The following is a 13,379-nucleotide window of genomic DNA, read 5'->3' on the forward strand; positions in this document are numbered from 1 at the left end:
CTGCTTTGAGGCCCAGCTGCCTGTGGTAAGTGGGCTTCGCAGAGAGGCAGACTTGGCTTTAGAAGCGAGTACCTCCTGTCCCTGGTAGGTGTTGGGATGCACGCGGTGTGTCTGTGTCTGTAACTGGGGTTCCTTGTTTTTAATACAGAGAGCTGGCGACATCGAGGTGATCATTTGGACTACAATTAAATAATGAAGATGACGTGCTTACAAAGTGCCTGGCAACCGTGGTTATAAAACAACTTCCACGGCTGCCTTGTAGCATCAATCTATCTGTCTCCCATTTCTTGTCCCATATAAACTCTCCTGTGAACACAGCCCTAATGGAACATTCTGGAACATCTTCTTAGTTATGCTTTCCAGATGACAAAAACAAAATTAACTTAGAGTTTTTATCTACCTTTTAGAAAAAGTCAACAGAAGGTTTAAAAAAAAAAAAAAAAGCTATCCCTACACACTCACTGAGAATGAATTCACAGGCTTCCCGAGAAGATAATTACCTGTTGGCTGGATCTTCAGAGCTGTTTGATCTGTCTGCTTTCTTGTGATCAAAGTCCATGCTTCATCTGGATCCTGAATCCACTCTGTGGCCTCGCAGAACACATGGCCTTGATCTGAGAGCTGGAGCTTGCCTATGGACAGTTTGAAGAAAGTGGCTCCAAGCTTGTCCAGCCGTACATCGCCGGCCACAAATCTGTCTGTGTAGGAGGGCCCAGGGGTCAATATAAAATCCTTGGAGAGAGAAATGATCTCGGTGGCGTGGCTCCCTCCTCCTTCCTGCGTCAGGTACCAGGTGAGGGAGAGATGGGTATGTTGAGTCGTGGCTTTGGTCACCTCGCAGGTGAGTTCCAACGGCTCGCCTTCCTTCTTACCGAGTGTCTGGGAGGGCATGGTGGCAGACAGGGTGTCGGGAATCACTGGAAACAAGGCAACAGTGATTATCTTACTGGTTCATGTTTGTCTCATTAGACCTTCTCGAGGGAAGATGGTGCCCAAACCTCGTCTGCAAGGCACACCCCTTGAGTTGGTTTCCCAGCCATACACTTTCCTTACACGGGCTTTCCCTTTTGCTGAGAGAGCCTAAGACCTTTGCAAAGCGAGTGGCTCAGTGATGTAGGACCCTGGCTTTGCTTCATCAGTACAGGCTGGAGCCAGGTTAGCTACTCAGCCATGAGTAGGAGGAACACTGGAGTTTCTGGATCCAGATTCTGGCTCTCGGCCACTCTGTCTCACTATACGGACATGAATGGATGGCTTCTTTTCTCTTCCTAAACCCTAATCTGCTTTTTCTATTATGGAGATCTAAAGTAATGTAATTTGCTACTCAGAGACCAAATGCAAGCTTTCCCAAAGTTTTCCTAGCCATCTAAGGATCCCGCTATTCTCTTCTCCCTCAAATGTAAACCACACAGTTGATGTAAAAGCAGCACCGAGGCCAAGTCAATGAGTACGGACATTGGGCAGGAGCTGGGAGTCCCCAGGAAGCTCAGAGGTGGTGGGAGATAGGCACATAAGTAGCTGGTTATGAGATAACGGGGTGAATGCCGGTAATCACAGTATGACCAGGGCATTAAGAAGAACCAAGTTGGGGATGTGGCCTGAGGCAATCTAAAGGGTTCTGCAAAGGAGGCAGTGTTGAATCTGCACCCTGGAGTTCATGGAGGTGTTTGCTAAACCAGATCTCCCAGGCGAACCACAGTTGCAAGAATTTGATCCTTCCCTCCAGATAAATGTGCCAGGAAATGGTTGGAAAATAATCATTCTGCAGTTAATGACATCACCCATGATACTGGGGCTGGCTCTCTTACTGAGCTGCAAGGTGATATGGGGGTGAGGTAGAATGCAAAGATCTATCTAATGCTTTGCTGCTACCAACTTGTGAGTGTGGGGGGGGGCTTGGGAAGGCCCCCCACTGGCTCCTCAACCTGTGTGGCATATTTCACTGGGAACACACGAGACACCTACTTGTGACACATCTCCAGAATACTCAGGGTGGTAGGTAGGCTCTGTACCCAGAGCAAACAGACTAGCGGAAAGTCTCTCCCTTGGCAGGGCATTGTGATGGTGGATACAGGCTTGCCAGGGCCTGGGTAACAGGAGCTCACCAGTTAGATATGTCTTTGCACTGTAACTTCCAAAGTACTTTCCGTCCGTGTTGGGTGTGTGGCACTCATACTCGCCAGTATCCTTCATCTGGAGTTTCGAGAAACGCAGCAGGACCGAGTTGCCCCGCAGCCTCTCTACATAGATCTCCTTGCTCTGCACCCTCCGGGCATACATGGTGTAAGAGAAGCCGGCATCCTTGGAACTGATGATCTGGACTTCTTGGGTCGGGGCACTTGGCAGGTAAATAGACCACTGGAAATCCTGTGTAGAAGGACCCCGATGACCACTTACGTTGCAACTGATGCTGACAGGGTAACCTTCGGTTCTGTACAGAGGTCCTTCTTGTATTTTCACTTCCCTCTGGCTGATGCTGAGCTTAGCTTGTAAGTAGGAGGAAAAAAGGGGATAAAAACGGCATGAGTGCTTTAATTCCCAGGGCACCACATCACCTCGGTCTCCATATTACCATCCTGATATATGAGACCACAGGCTATTCGTTATAACCGCCTTCCTCAGGCTGGATGGGATGGAATGGCTCAGTGAGGCCTCCGTTCCTCTGCTAGCCAAGCTTGCACAGCCCGAGTCTCCGTTTGAAAATGTTTAGCCTCAGCCATGTGTCAAGGCAGCAGTTTGTCTACACGGACCTACTCAAAAGGTGATATAATATGTGCTCATTTACCTTTTACAGTATTTTATGCCAAAACAGCATAAACCTTTTCAACCCCCACATCCCAAGGCACAGTCTCCCCCACAGAAGGGCGTTCAAGAGAGGCCAAGTCCGCAAATCTGCTCCCGATGCCTTACTCCTTCTTGCTGGTTGGTTACAGACATCTGTAGCCCTCAACCGTGTCTAGCACAAGACTAGATAAAACTAGCTGCAGAAATGACAGCGGCACTTCCTGTCTCTGCTGCTTTTCTTTTCTCTTCGCGTTTGCTTGGTTTTGCTGGCTTTGCTGTTCTAATTTCTTAGAAAGGCTCTTTCGCTTTACTTGGAAACTCTAGAATGGACGTTCATGAAGTCCAGGGTCTGTCTGGGCTCAGAGTTATTTTTCTTACCCATGGTTTTCAGCTAGGATATTTTTCAATCGAAACTGCAGAAAATGAGGTCCAGAGGAGAAATGTGATTAAAAGGTAACTTTTCTATAGAGATTTTTTTTTCAGAAACTACAAGATTGTTGATGACGATTAATACTGAAAGTGGGCTTGCTTTGTGTTTCTGAAAGAGCCGAGGCCAGAGGTAATGATGTCACAGAGATGGACAAGATCTTCTCTGAGGGTCCAGGAACCCTCGAAGGGCAAGGCGGGGTTAAAGGACACCAGAAGGTCCATCGAGAGCTATGGGCAGCATGAAGCCGCGGACAGGATAGAATCCTCCAGAACAGGCTCCGGAGAGCCAGAGCGAGGGCAAGGGGTTCAGGAGATTCCTGTGGGGAGTGAGGGAAGAGAAGTGCAGAGCTCGTGAGAGGAAATGGAAAGAGGCCGGAAGGAGGCTCCCTCTCCCCCCACAAGAGGGTGAAGTGATTAATTGATAAAATCAACTAAAAACTTAAAAACCGCATCTGAATACACTCAACCAAAACTGGCCAAGAAACTAATCAATACCTGGCCACACACATTTCCAGTAATAATTTAAAAATATATTTAAGTATTCATAAATCTCAATGTCATATATTTATATCACACTTTTTTTGTGCTGAATATCTATAAATAGAAATTAGACTACATTAGAACAAATTAAATTACTACTTACCAGAAAGTGACTACAGAGAAGTTTTAAACATTTTCAGCAAGGCAGCCTTGTGAAGTATGAAAGGTGGGCACTGCGTACCAGGTGACTCATGAAGGAATATTTACAGCAGTGCCATTCACTGTTGCCCCAACCAAGGGACAGCTCACATGTCCATCAACAACAGAACAGATAAACTATGGCGTGTACCATGAGATGGAGTCTTACGAAGGAATTAAAAATCATAACTATTTGTAGTAACATGTAGAATTATGCCTGGTCATTCATGGAATACCTTTGAGTCTCTTTGTCTGCCTACAGAAATATCCCATCTTTTTTAAAGTTAAAGTATAGGGAGCAGGAGAGATGGCTCTGTGGTTAAGAATACCGATTGCTCTTCCAGAGGACCCGGGTTCAATTCTCAACACCCACACATCAGCTAACAGCTATCTGTAACTCTAGTCCTAAGGATCCCAATGTCCTCACACAGATATACACAAAGGCAAAAACACCAATGCATATAAAATAAAAAAATAATAAAAATTTAAAAATAGGCAAACCTACATTGTATCATTTAGTTGATACATAAAGGTTAAAATCATCTTTAAAAACAGGTCAGGAAGTGGTTATCATGGGAGTCAGGAAAGTGATTTGTGGGGAGGCATTATTCCTGATGAAGCAGAGGCAGAATGGGTGGGTACTTCTGGGGACCTGATGGTGCTGTTTCTTGAAGCCTATAGTGATTCTACAGGTTTCAGTTTCTACTTATTCATCGTGCTGCACACTTAGGCTTTATTAGCCTTTTCTTACACACTACATCTCGCCATGAGAAGATCTGTCTTAGAACTGAGGAAATGGTTCCGTCACAAAGTGCCTGTTGTACAGGCATAAGGGCCTGAGCTTGATCCCCAGTACCCAGGTAAAGCTGGGCACAGTGGGGCACCTGTTATCCAAGTGCCAAGGAGGCAGAGGCAGGAGGAACCCTGGGGCTTGTAGGCAAGCTCGTCTATCTGAAACAGTGAGTAGAGTCCAAGGTACGAGTGATAGATCCTATTTCTAAATACAAGGTCCCACCTAGGACCAATTTGGCAAGATATCCTAAGAGCATTACTGGCCCTCGTATCTTAGTAGTAACCAACAGCTCTCCTATTATTTCAACAGCCTTATTATTTCACCCAACAGGAAAGAAATCATGTTTAGTATTGGAAATGTGGCCAACCACCCAGGGCTAATGATGTCATGGATCTTAGAGAAGAATCTACTACTGACACTTTACTAAGCTAGCATGATCCATAACTACATTCTAAATATTTACCTTTATACCCACAGGTAAGTGTAACCCTTACGACTCACCGAATCAACTTTTCTTTGCAACAAGGGAGAACATTACAGAAAAGACACAACCAGTAAGAAGGCAAAGAACAAGTCCTCCTGGGGAGCCCAGCTCCAACTGATACATTTACGACACAACTCCTGCAGCTACGGCTCAGGGAACATCATAGAAGGGGGGGACAGAAAGACTGCCAGTGCAAGGGGACCAGGAAACCCGCTGTGGGGATGTGTCTTCTAGAAATGACAGAGAAGCTTCACCCATACTCCAACAATATGAGTGCAGAAAAAAATACCTGGAAAAGCACCACACTAACAGACATACACATGGATGAAGGAACTCTCATTGGGCTCCTCTCACTGAACAAGGACAGGCACTAAAGATTGTGGAGAGCAGGAGAAATATTCATCTGCATAGATGAACCCCTAATTGTTTACCCAACACCAAGTGGTCGGTCATAAAACCATATACATGGAAGCAACACCAAATGAACTGAGCAGGTTGTATTCATACATGTATGTACATGTACATACATGTATACATACATGTAACAATGACAAAGAAAAAGGTGCCATGAGTTTGAGAAAAGGCTAGGGATATAGGAGAGGTTGGAAGGATGAAAGAAAGGGAGGAAATAATATAATTATACTTTAAGTTCCAAAGAATTATAAGAAAAAAAAGGAAGGAAGGAAGGAAGAAGTAAGGTTGAGAAAGGTACCTGATATTGGTCTTCACATGCAGACACACACACACACACACACACACACACACACAGAGAGAGAGAGAGAGAGAGAGAGAGAGAGAGAGAGAGAGAGAGAGAGAGAGGAGGCACCCTTCATCTTTTCCTGCCAGCGCACGTTATATTGTTATTTGTAGCGTGAGCACCCTGGCCGGGCTTCTTCAACACTTTTTATCACTATTTTTTATAGTGAAACAAGTGCCCATTAGAAGGTTTCTATGTGGAAACTAGCACTTCATTCCTCCCTGCTTTATTTGCCAAGTCAATAAATATTTATTCAGCCACTTACAGTCTTTCTGATACTTGAGAGATTAAGACATAGAGATGAGTTTAGAATCATCTCTGTCCTTGAGCCTTATTAAGCTAGCCAGTTAGAAAGGCAATCATCTCTGCGAGAAAGATACAAAAGAAAGCCCCCGGAGGAATCTGAAGAAAGCAGAGAGCTCATGGCTTGAGGGTACAAACAGGTGAGGCTCGTAGAAAGGACGCTATCTCAGTTTCCTCATGTTTCCGTGGCAAATCCATGACCAGTAGCAACTTGGGGAGGAAAGGAAAGAGCTTCATTCAACTTATAACCCACCATCCATCATTAAGGGAAGTCAGTGTGGGCTCTCAAGGTAGGAACCAGGAAGTAGGAGCTGAAGCAGAGACTGCGAAGAAATGCAGCTTAATGGCTCTGTCCCAGGCTCATATTCTGTTGCCTTCTTACAGAGCCCAGGTCCACCTGTGTAGGGATGGTACCACCCACAGTGGGCAGGCCTTTTACATCAATTAGCAATCAAGTCCCAGTAGATAGGCCTACAGGCCAATCTGATGGAGAGTTGTGAGTCTCTTCTCCCAGGTATGTCCAGGTTTGTGTCAAGATGACAAGAACTAACTAGCACAAATGGCATGAGAATTGGACTTTGGGGGATTGAGAAGATTGCCAAGTGGAGACAGAGCCTTTTAGATGAAGGAAACTTTATAAGAAGATGACCTAAGTGAAAATGAAAAGAGCTGTGTAGAAACAGGAAGAGGTTAACTGGTGGGAAAGGGGTGCAAGACGGATGGGTGCGTGAGACTGACTTGCTAGCAGCATCAAAGACACGGGACGTGACTCTCATGGCTGTCAGCTCAGAGTTAACTGGGCACTAGGGAATCCAATCAGAGTGCCGGAAAGATCTTAGGCAATGCAACTGATGGTTGTGTGGAGAATGGTGGAAGTTGGAAATAGACATCAGATAACTTCTAGCTCAGAACAGAGTTGATGAAAGGGCAGGGCTGGAAGGAAAGGGACTGTAACTCAAGAGCTGTTGCGGAGATGGGATCTCAGAGCTTAGTGGTCTGGATGCTTCCGGCAGCAGGGATGATCAGGGACAGGAGGTTGGAGGAAATCGGATACCCAAGTTTGATAGATCCGCTGGAAGAATACGGTACTCAACAGGAAAGGGAGTATCAGTAAGAATTATCAGTGTACTCAAGGGTGGGTGAGAAGGTAATGCATTTAACTTTAGAGGTGGAATTTGAGTGCTCTGGAATAAACAGGAAAGACATCCAAAAACAAAACAAACAAAAACAAAACAAAAAAAACCAAAAAAACATTGGGGAGAGATTTAAATATGTGTGCATCACCTTAAAGACCCTTAAAGACTGCGAAAACATTTGTAATTTAACCCTCTCAAGAACTGTGTCATTTCTGTATTTAGTAATGTCAAAATTCACAGTGATTCAGCCAGACTCGAACCTACGCCTGCAAGTGCCCAGCTGTTCTGTGGCTATGCCCACTGTTTCTCACTGCCTGGCAAGTCCCCGAGCCTGGGCTGTAGTGGTAGACTAGGTTCATTGCACACAAGTATACAGAAGTGTTATGGAGTCTAAAGAAGATGGCCAGTGAGAACCTCTGTTAAAAGATGGGCGGGGACTAAACCTAGAGAAGGACCTGGGAAGTTAAGAGGGTAGGAAGGCAGCTATAACACGGTGACTTGGGAAGCAAAGGAAGCAGGATGTTTTAAGGAAGAAGGGCTTGCACTGCTGAGGACTGCTGGAGGGCAGGGACTAGAAGAGGCCTTTGGGTCAACTGAGTAGACTGCTGTGCAAAGCTTTGTAAGCTATTCCAGTAGAGCAGAAACAGTGGTGGGCTTGAGGCTAAGAAGTGGCTATAGAACATGTAAACCACTTCATGGCATTGTAGGGGACAGAACAAGGATGGTGACTAAAGGTAGCCAAGTGACAAGTGGTGAGCAGTGGGGATGGGTAAGGGTACCTTTGCAGAGGCAGCAGCGAAGAGGAGACACATAGAGCCAGAGAGGACACGTAGAGGACGAGGTTGGACCACAAGAAAGAAAGCCACTGTGGGCAAAGCCCAACCGTCCATCCACTAAGAGAGAATGCAATGGCCAGTCCCCTGCAGGATCAGACTCTCTAGGAGGAAGTGAGAAGTCCTGACACAGCCCATAGCGACAGTGGCCATGACAACTAGAGACGTCATCATGTGATCCCTGTGAACTGGCATCTGGACACCATTTCTTTCCATCGTAGAGATACTGGCCAGGGAGATGGCTCAGTGGTGGAGCGCTTGCATAGTGCGCACTGGACCCTGAATTTACCCCCAGAATTGCAAGAATAAATAGATGAATGAATAACCTGTAAAAACACCAAGGCTTTCCCTTTCATGTCTACAAAGGTCTAAGTCTTAGCCTGGTGGTAGCAATAAAGAAAAGCAGTAGACGGAGTCGTGTTGTAGAAACACAGGCGCGGAGACAACGGATCACAAGATTAAGGCATGTTGATTTGGTGTCCGACGGGAGCCTGGTCTGTGTAGATGTACCTTCTAGCTGTGTCCTCACACACGGAAGAGACCAGCTGGGTCTCTCCCATCTCTTGTAAGAGCACTAACCCATTCAGCCAACTACCTTCCGGAGCCTTTCTATCCTAACGCCATTACCCCCGGGGTTTAGGTTCTAACAGGTGAAATCCAAGAGGGCACAAACATTCAGGCTACAACATAGCCAAAGAATTTGGAGTGATTTCACCTTATGTAAAACCTACCTAGGGAACAGGCAACACACCAAACAATTGCTTTTGCTTTATGCACTAGAAGCAATGTGTGTGTGTGTGTGTGTGTGTGTGTGTGTGTGTGTGTGTGTGTGTACATGCGCGTGTGTGTGGTAGGGTGTGGGGAGGTTGGGACATCATCCATCCAGAATGAAGTGGGATACTTTTCTGTTTTTCCATGGACCCAATCTCAGTAACATAAAAGTAGCCCCTCTTGAGTTAATGGCCCCCTTCACTGTTTGGCAGTTAGTCGGGGTGAGAGGTGATACAGCAAGCAGGCTAAGTCCACGAGAGCCTTCCCCCACTGCATTAGCGTCTGAGAGTCACATTCTAATTGGTTACTTAGTGTTCCTGTTAACCATAGGGAAAATAAAAAATTAAAACGGGTCTGGTAAACCAAGTAAAGGCATTCATTAAGCGAGCCCTGATGATCTGTGTTCAATTGTGAGGACCTACAAAAAGGCAGAAGAGAACCGAATCCAAAGAGCTGTCCTTGGACTCCATATTGCCACATACAACACACAACACACATAATAATATGCGACCTGAAGGGAAAATAAATGGAGGCACTGAATGTGGCTCAGTGGTAGAGTTGCTTGGTAAGGGAGTGGGTGCTGGGTCCTGGAGACTTTGTCCCTGCATTCCAAAACAACACTCTAAAGTTGGGATAAAGAATAGGTTTGCCGAACAATGTGATCGATCACTTGATCATCATTAATTTCCTGTATTTCCTCTCTGTAATTATAATGAGATGTAGCAGGCTTCAACTTACTTCCTGATTTATGCATGTCCTATGTAAGACCTGTGATTCCATGCAGAACTGGAACATAATATGGGTCAAAGACTAGAAGGAACAAATGCAGAACCCAGGTCAGGCAACCATGGAAGTGGGTGGAGGAAAGCCACCATCTTCTCCTTTTTGATTTTTGACTGTTATGATGCTTCCTCTAGACCTTTGAGCCTGCTTTTCAAAAACAAATGGACAACTGAAAACTAATAATATACTACTAACAATAATACTAATTAGAACATGCAACTTTCTGCATCCTTGTGCAACGTAAACTCAGTTCACTGCCATGCAAAGCAAATGCACAGTCCCCACACACAGAGCACGCATACTCAGTCAGACAACTGAGCAGGATCACAGACACGGCAATCCACACAGGACTCCACCAAGACACTGTTCGTCAATGCTTGCCCTGCGAGGGTGTTGGCAGGTGTCAGTCACCTGGCAAATGGTTCTAATCTATCCCTCTGCAGGCTTCTTCCTGTCTCCTTCTCCGGCCCCGGGTCTGATCCTCCCCCATGTGCTGGCTGAGATGTGATCCTGGTTCAACTCCACCAGAGCTTGCTGGTCTACCTTAGTGCCGAATGGTATGCTCCTTCCATTTATCTTATAAAGCTACAGCCTTGGCCACACTGATTGCAGCTCAGCCCAGTTCATCCCTCATCCCAGCTACCCTAGTCCCTGCACTAACTCCTCCCAGTCTCTGGGAATCAAGACTTGTAAACTTGAACCCACATATAGGATTAAAGGGTCCTTAATCCAGGGTGAAAAAGCCCTTTCATTTTTATTCTCATTAACCTCCAATGGAAATGTCCTATTTCCCTCAGTGATGGATGCAGACATGGAGCCTTAGCTATTTGCATATTATATGGCAATTTTTGTGGGCATATTAAAACATTCTCTTCATACCCATCACCTCTCTGAGCTTGGTGATTAATAAATAGTCCTCCAGATCTTGTTGTATAGCACATGAATTAGAATGGAAATAAACACATTATGATTTATTTTTTAAATGTTGTTCATTCACTATAAAATTCAGGCTGGCCTCCTACTTTAGGCTCCCACTAGTGCTGTTATTACAGATGCCACCATACAAGTATTGAGACTATTTTGATAACTTTATTTCAACATGGCCAGTTTACAGTCCTATGTATTTTATAATATGCATTTTTAAGGTATACTGAGCTGGTCTTTGTATGTGGCACACAGCATGCCCATTACCTGCTCTATGCGATAAGGAACTGTTTTGTTCCCTGCTCAATTCATCTGCTTCTTCCCTTTGTCTCCAAGTTTTTCCTTCCTCTACCTTCTTCAAATATGCATAAGTGTCCCTGGGCCAGATAAAGGCCCCTATATGGGCTTTAGTAGAGCCAAGTAACTGCCCTGATCCTTCTCAGTCTCTCTCTTTAGCTCTCAGATAAAGTCCAGACGCTTCTTTTAGCTTGACCTAAACTTCAGGGTACTCTCCTTGCTTTCTCTCTTCTACCCAGTCACACCCACAAGGCACACACATCTAGTTACACCCTACCATCAGGCAAACCTTAAGGCCTCTTCGTGTGGCAGCAAAACCTCTTCCTCTCCCATGGTATGGGCAGCCCAGGAAGGTAAGGTAAAGCCAGGGACATGCAAAGCTCAAAGATAAACTTAAAATAAAATACAGTAGGCACCCAGGGACACAACAAAGTCTTCCATTGCCCCAATCGCAAGGACACATAAGGAAGCCTTAAAACTGTCACCAATAAGTAAAAGATAGGCACAAAGTCAAAAGTCTATAACTGAGTCGTTCCTGTGAGGACCAACTTGGCCTGATCCCTCACCCTGCAGCCTCTGGATGACGAGCTCCTGTGATGGTAGAAACATCAAAGTTGTAAGACTTACTTAGACAGAGAAAGAGAGATGCCACACACAGGATGCTTGCCATCTGCACCGGCACAGTCTTTCCAGGCAGTGTCACTGAACTTGCTCAGAAGCTGAGTGACAAAACTCGGTGCTATCACAGCAAATGTAAAGAGGAAGCTATGGTGTGGTTTCCAGCCCACTGAGAGACGGAGATGGCTTGCAGAAAGCACAGGTGGCTGCATTTACAGTCATTAGATTTCGGTATGAAGGTAACTAGCTATCTTCACAGTGAAGGAAACAGACAAAAGAGAACCTGGGCCTCCTCCTGCCTAAATATGAAGGGATTTCGAAAATCTGAGTGAATAAAAACACTGAGAAATGCTCTGCTCTCCTCTTGAGGGAGGAATCCATGAGCTCAGGGGGGTCACATGAGGTATAAAAATAGAAGGTCCCAGAGGTAAGCTGCCTGAAGTTTGAGGCAGATTCCACTGTTATCAGCTGTGTGATTTTAGAAAGGCTAACTTTTTAAACTTTTATCTTTAAAATGGAGCTAGTCATAACACACATCCCACAAAAAAGTTTAAAAAATGTCATTGGTTTAAAGCACTCAGAACAGTATTTGGTCCACATATTGTTCAATGGATATCATGTGCCATCATCACCATCAGTAGACCTTTGAGTTAATGTTTATCGGGGGCGGGGTCTGGAGATCAAGGATAAAAGAAGTGTGCCTACATGCAACTACTGGCACTGGACCTGGATAACTGAGTATTCGAGGCTTAGAACTCAAGATCACATCCCTGAGGACATTAACCTCAGACTCTACGATCTGGTACAGCACAGACCCAGGTAGGTTAGTAATAATTTAGTCTGTTTCAGGGCACAGTAACAGACAGATTCTTTCTTGTTCCATCCATCCATCCATCCATCCATCCATCCATCCATCCATCCATCCATCCACCCATCCACCCCTTCCATCTATCTATACATACATCCACCACCTTTACATACCACTTTTTTTCTTCCCATGTTCTGGTGCTGAGGTAGAACTTGCACATATACAAAGATATTCACAACCTTTCCTTTACCCTCAGGAAATGGCTTTTTTAATCAGATGACCACCAATGAAATGCGTCCACAAACAATGGGACACAAAAAGGCAGAGAACGGAAACTTTCCACAGGATGGAAAGTCAAGGTTGATTGGACTGGGCTAAAGAAACAACTAGAGGCAAAAAAACAAACAAAGAAACAAACAAACAAAACAATCGAGCCCCAGTCCCAGTTGGGAAACACGCTAGCCTCGTAGCTGTGACTGTCCCTTCCTGTTGATGACACTTGGGGCTGGTGTGAAGAAAGAGAGTCTACAGTTTGTCTGGGACAGATCTTAGTGTGCTGTAAAAGCCAGCCTGACCTTAATTTTGAAGAACAGAGGAAACACAGCACGTTTCCCCTCCCCTCTTGGGAAAACAACGTCTCGTTGTTAACTGGCTGGAGGGTAAGGGAGGCAGCCAAGGCTGTAAACAACGGTGTAGGTTTTTGTAGTTGTTTGATTCACCAATGATAAGGCAAATTAGGGTCACCTCAGTCTCCAATAATGAGTTCCTGAATTAGGGCATCTAAAAGAATGGCAGGACTGAGAGACGAAACATCAGGTCCTTACGAGCACCTCTACATGACAAGATACCAAGAGTCGGAGAGCCTCATTGTGAAGTGCGGTCTCTCCTCTCTGCTCAAGACACTGGGATGTGATGGAAGTGAGCAGGAGAGAACATGACAGACTGTCACGCTGGGAAAGTAGGGGAGGTCCCTTAGGAGAT

At 45.3% G+C, this 13,379-nt stretch overlaps 1 protein-coding gene across 6 annotated transcripts in view; it reads right to left on the minus strand.

Moving 5' to 3' along the window:
- Positions 1-11,766, minus strand: part of Cd101 (CD101 molecule) — a 60,467-nt gene extending 48,701 nt beyond the window's left edge. Inside the window, exons 1-3 of one of the 6 annotated variants that reach the window (XR_015663598.1) lie at positions 2,786-2,963; positions 2,106-2,486; positions 501-917 (exon numbers count right to left, since the gene is read on the minus strand). Coding sequence is in view for 2 of the 6 variants with exons in the window: in NM_001271217.1 (NP_001258146.1) it covers positions 501-917; positions 2,106-2,486; positions 11,600-11,642 (841 nt within the window). In the remaining 4 variants the exon portion in view is untranslated. Of the gene's footprint in view, positions 1-500; positions 918-2,105; positions 2,487-2,785; positions 2,995-11,599 lie in introns of those variants that run through there. The other 5 variants (XR_015663595.1, XR_015663596.1, XR_015663597.1 and 2 more) reach the window with 5 other exon arrangements.
- Between the last annotated feature and the right edge of the window lie 1,613 nt (positions 11,767-13,379).

The sequence above is a fragment of the Rattus norvegicus genome, chromosome 2 (assembly GCF_021556685.1).
Source record: "Rattus norvegicus strain SHRSP/BbbUtx chromosome 2, alternate assembly SHRSP_T2T, whole genome shotgun sequence".
In the NCBI taxonomy this organism is placed as follows: domain Eukaryota; kingdom Metazoa; phylum Chordata; class Mammalia; order Rodentia; family Muridae; genus Rattus; species Rattus norvegicus.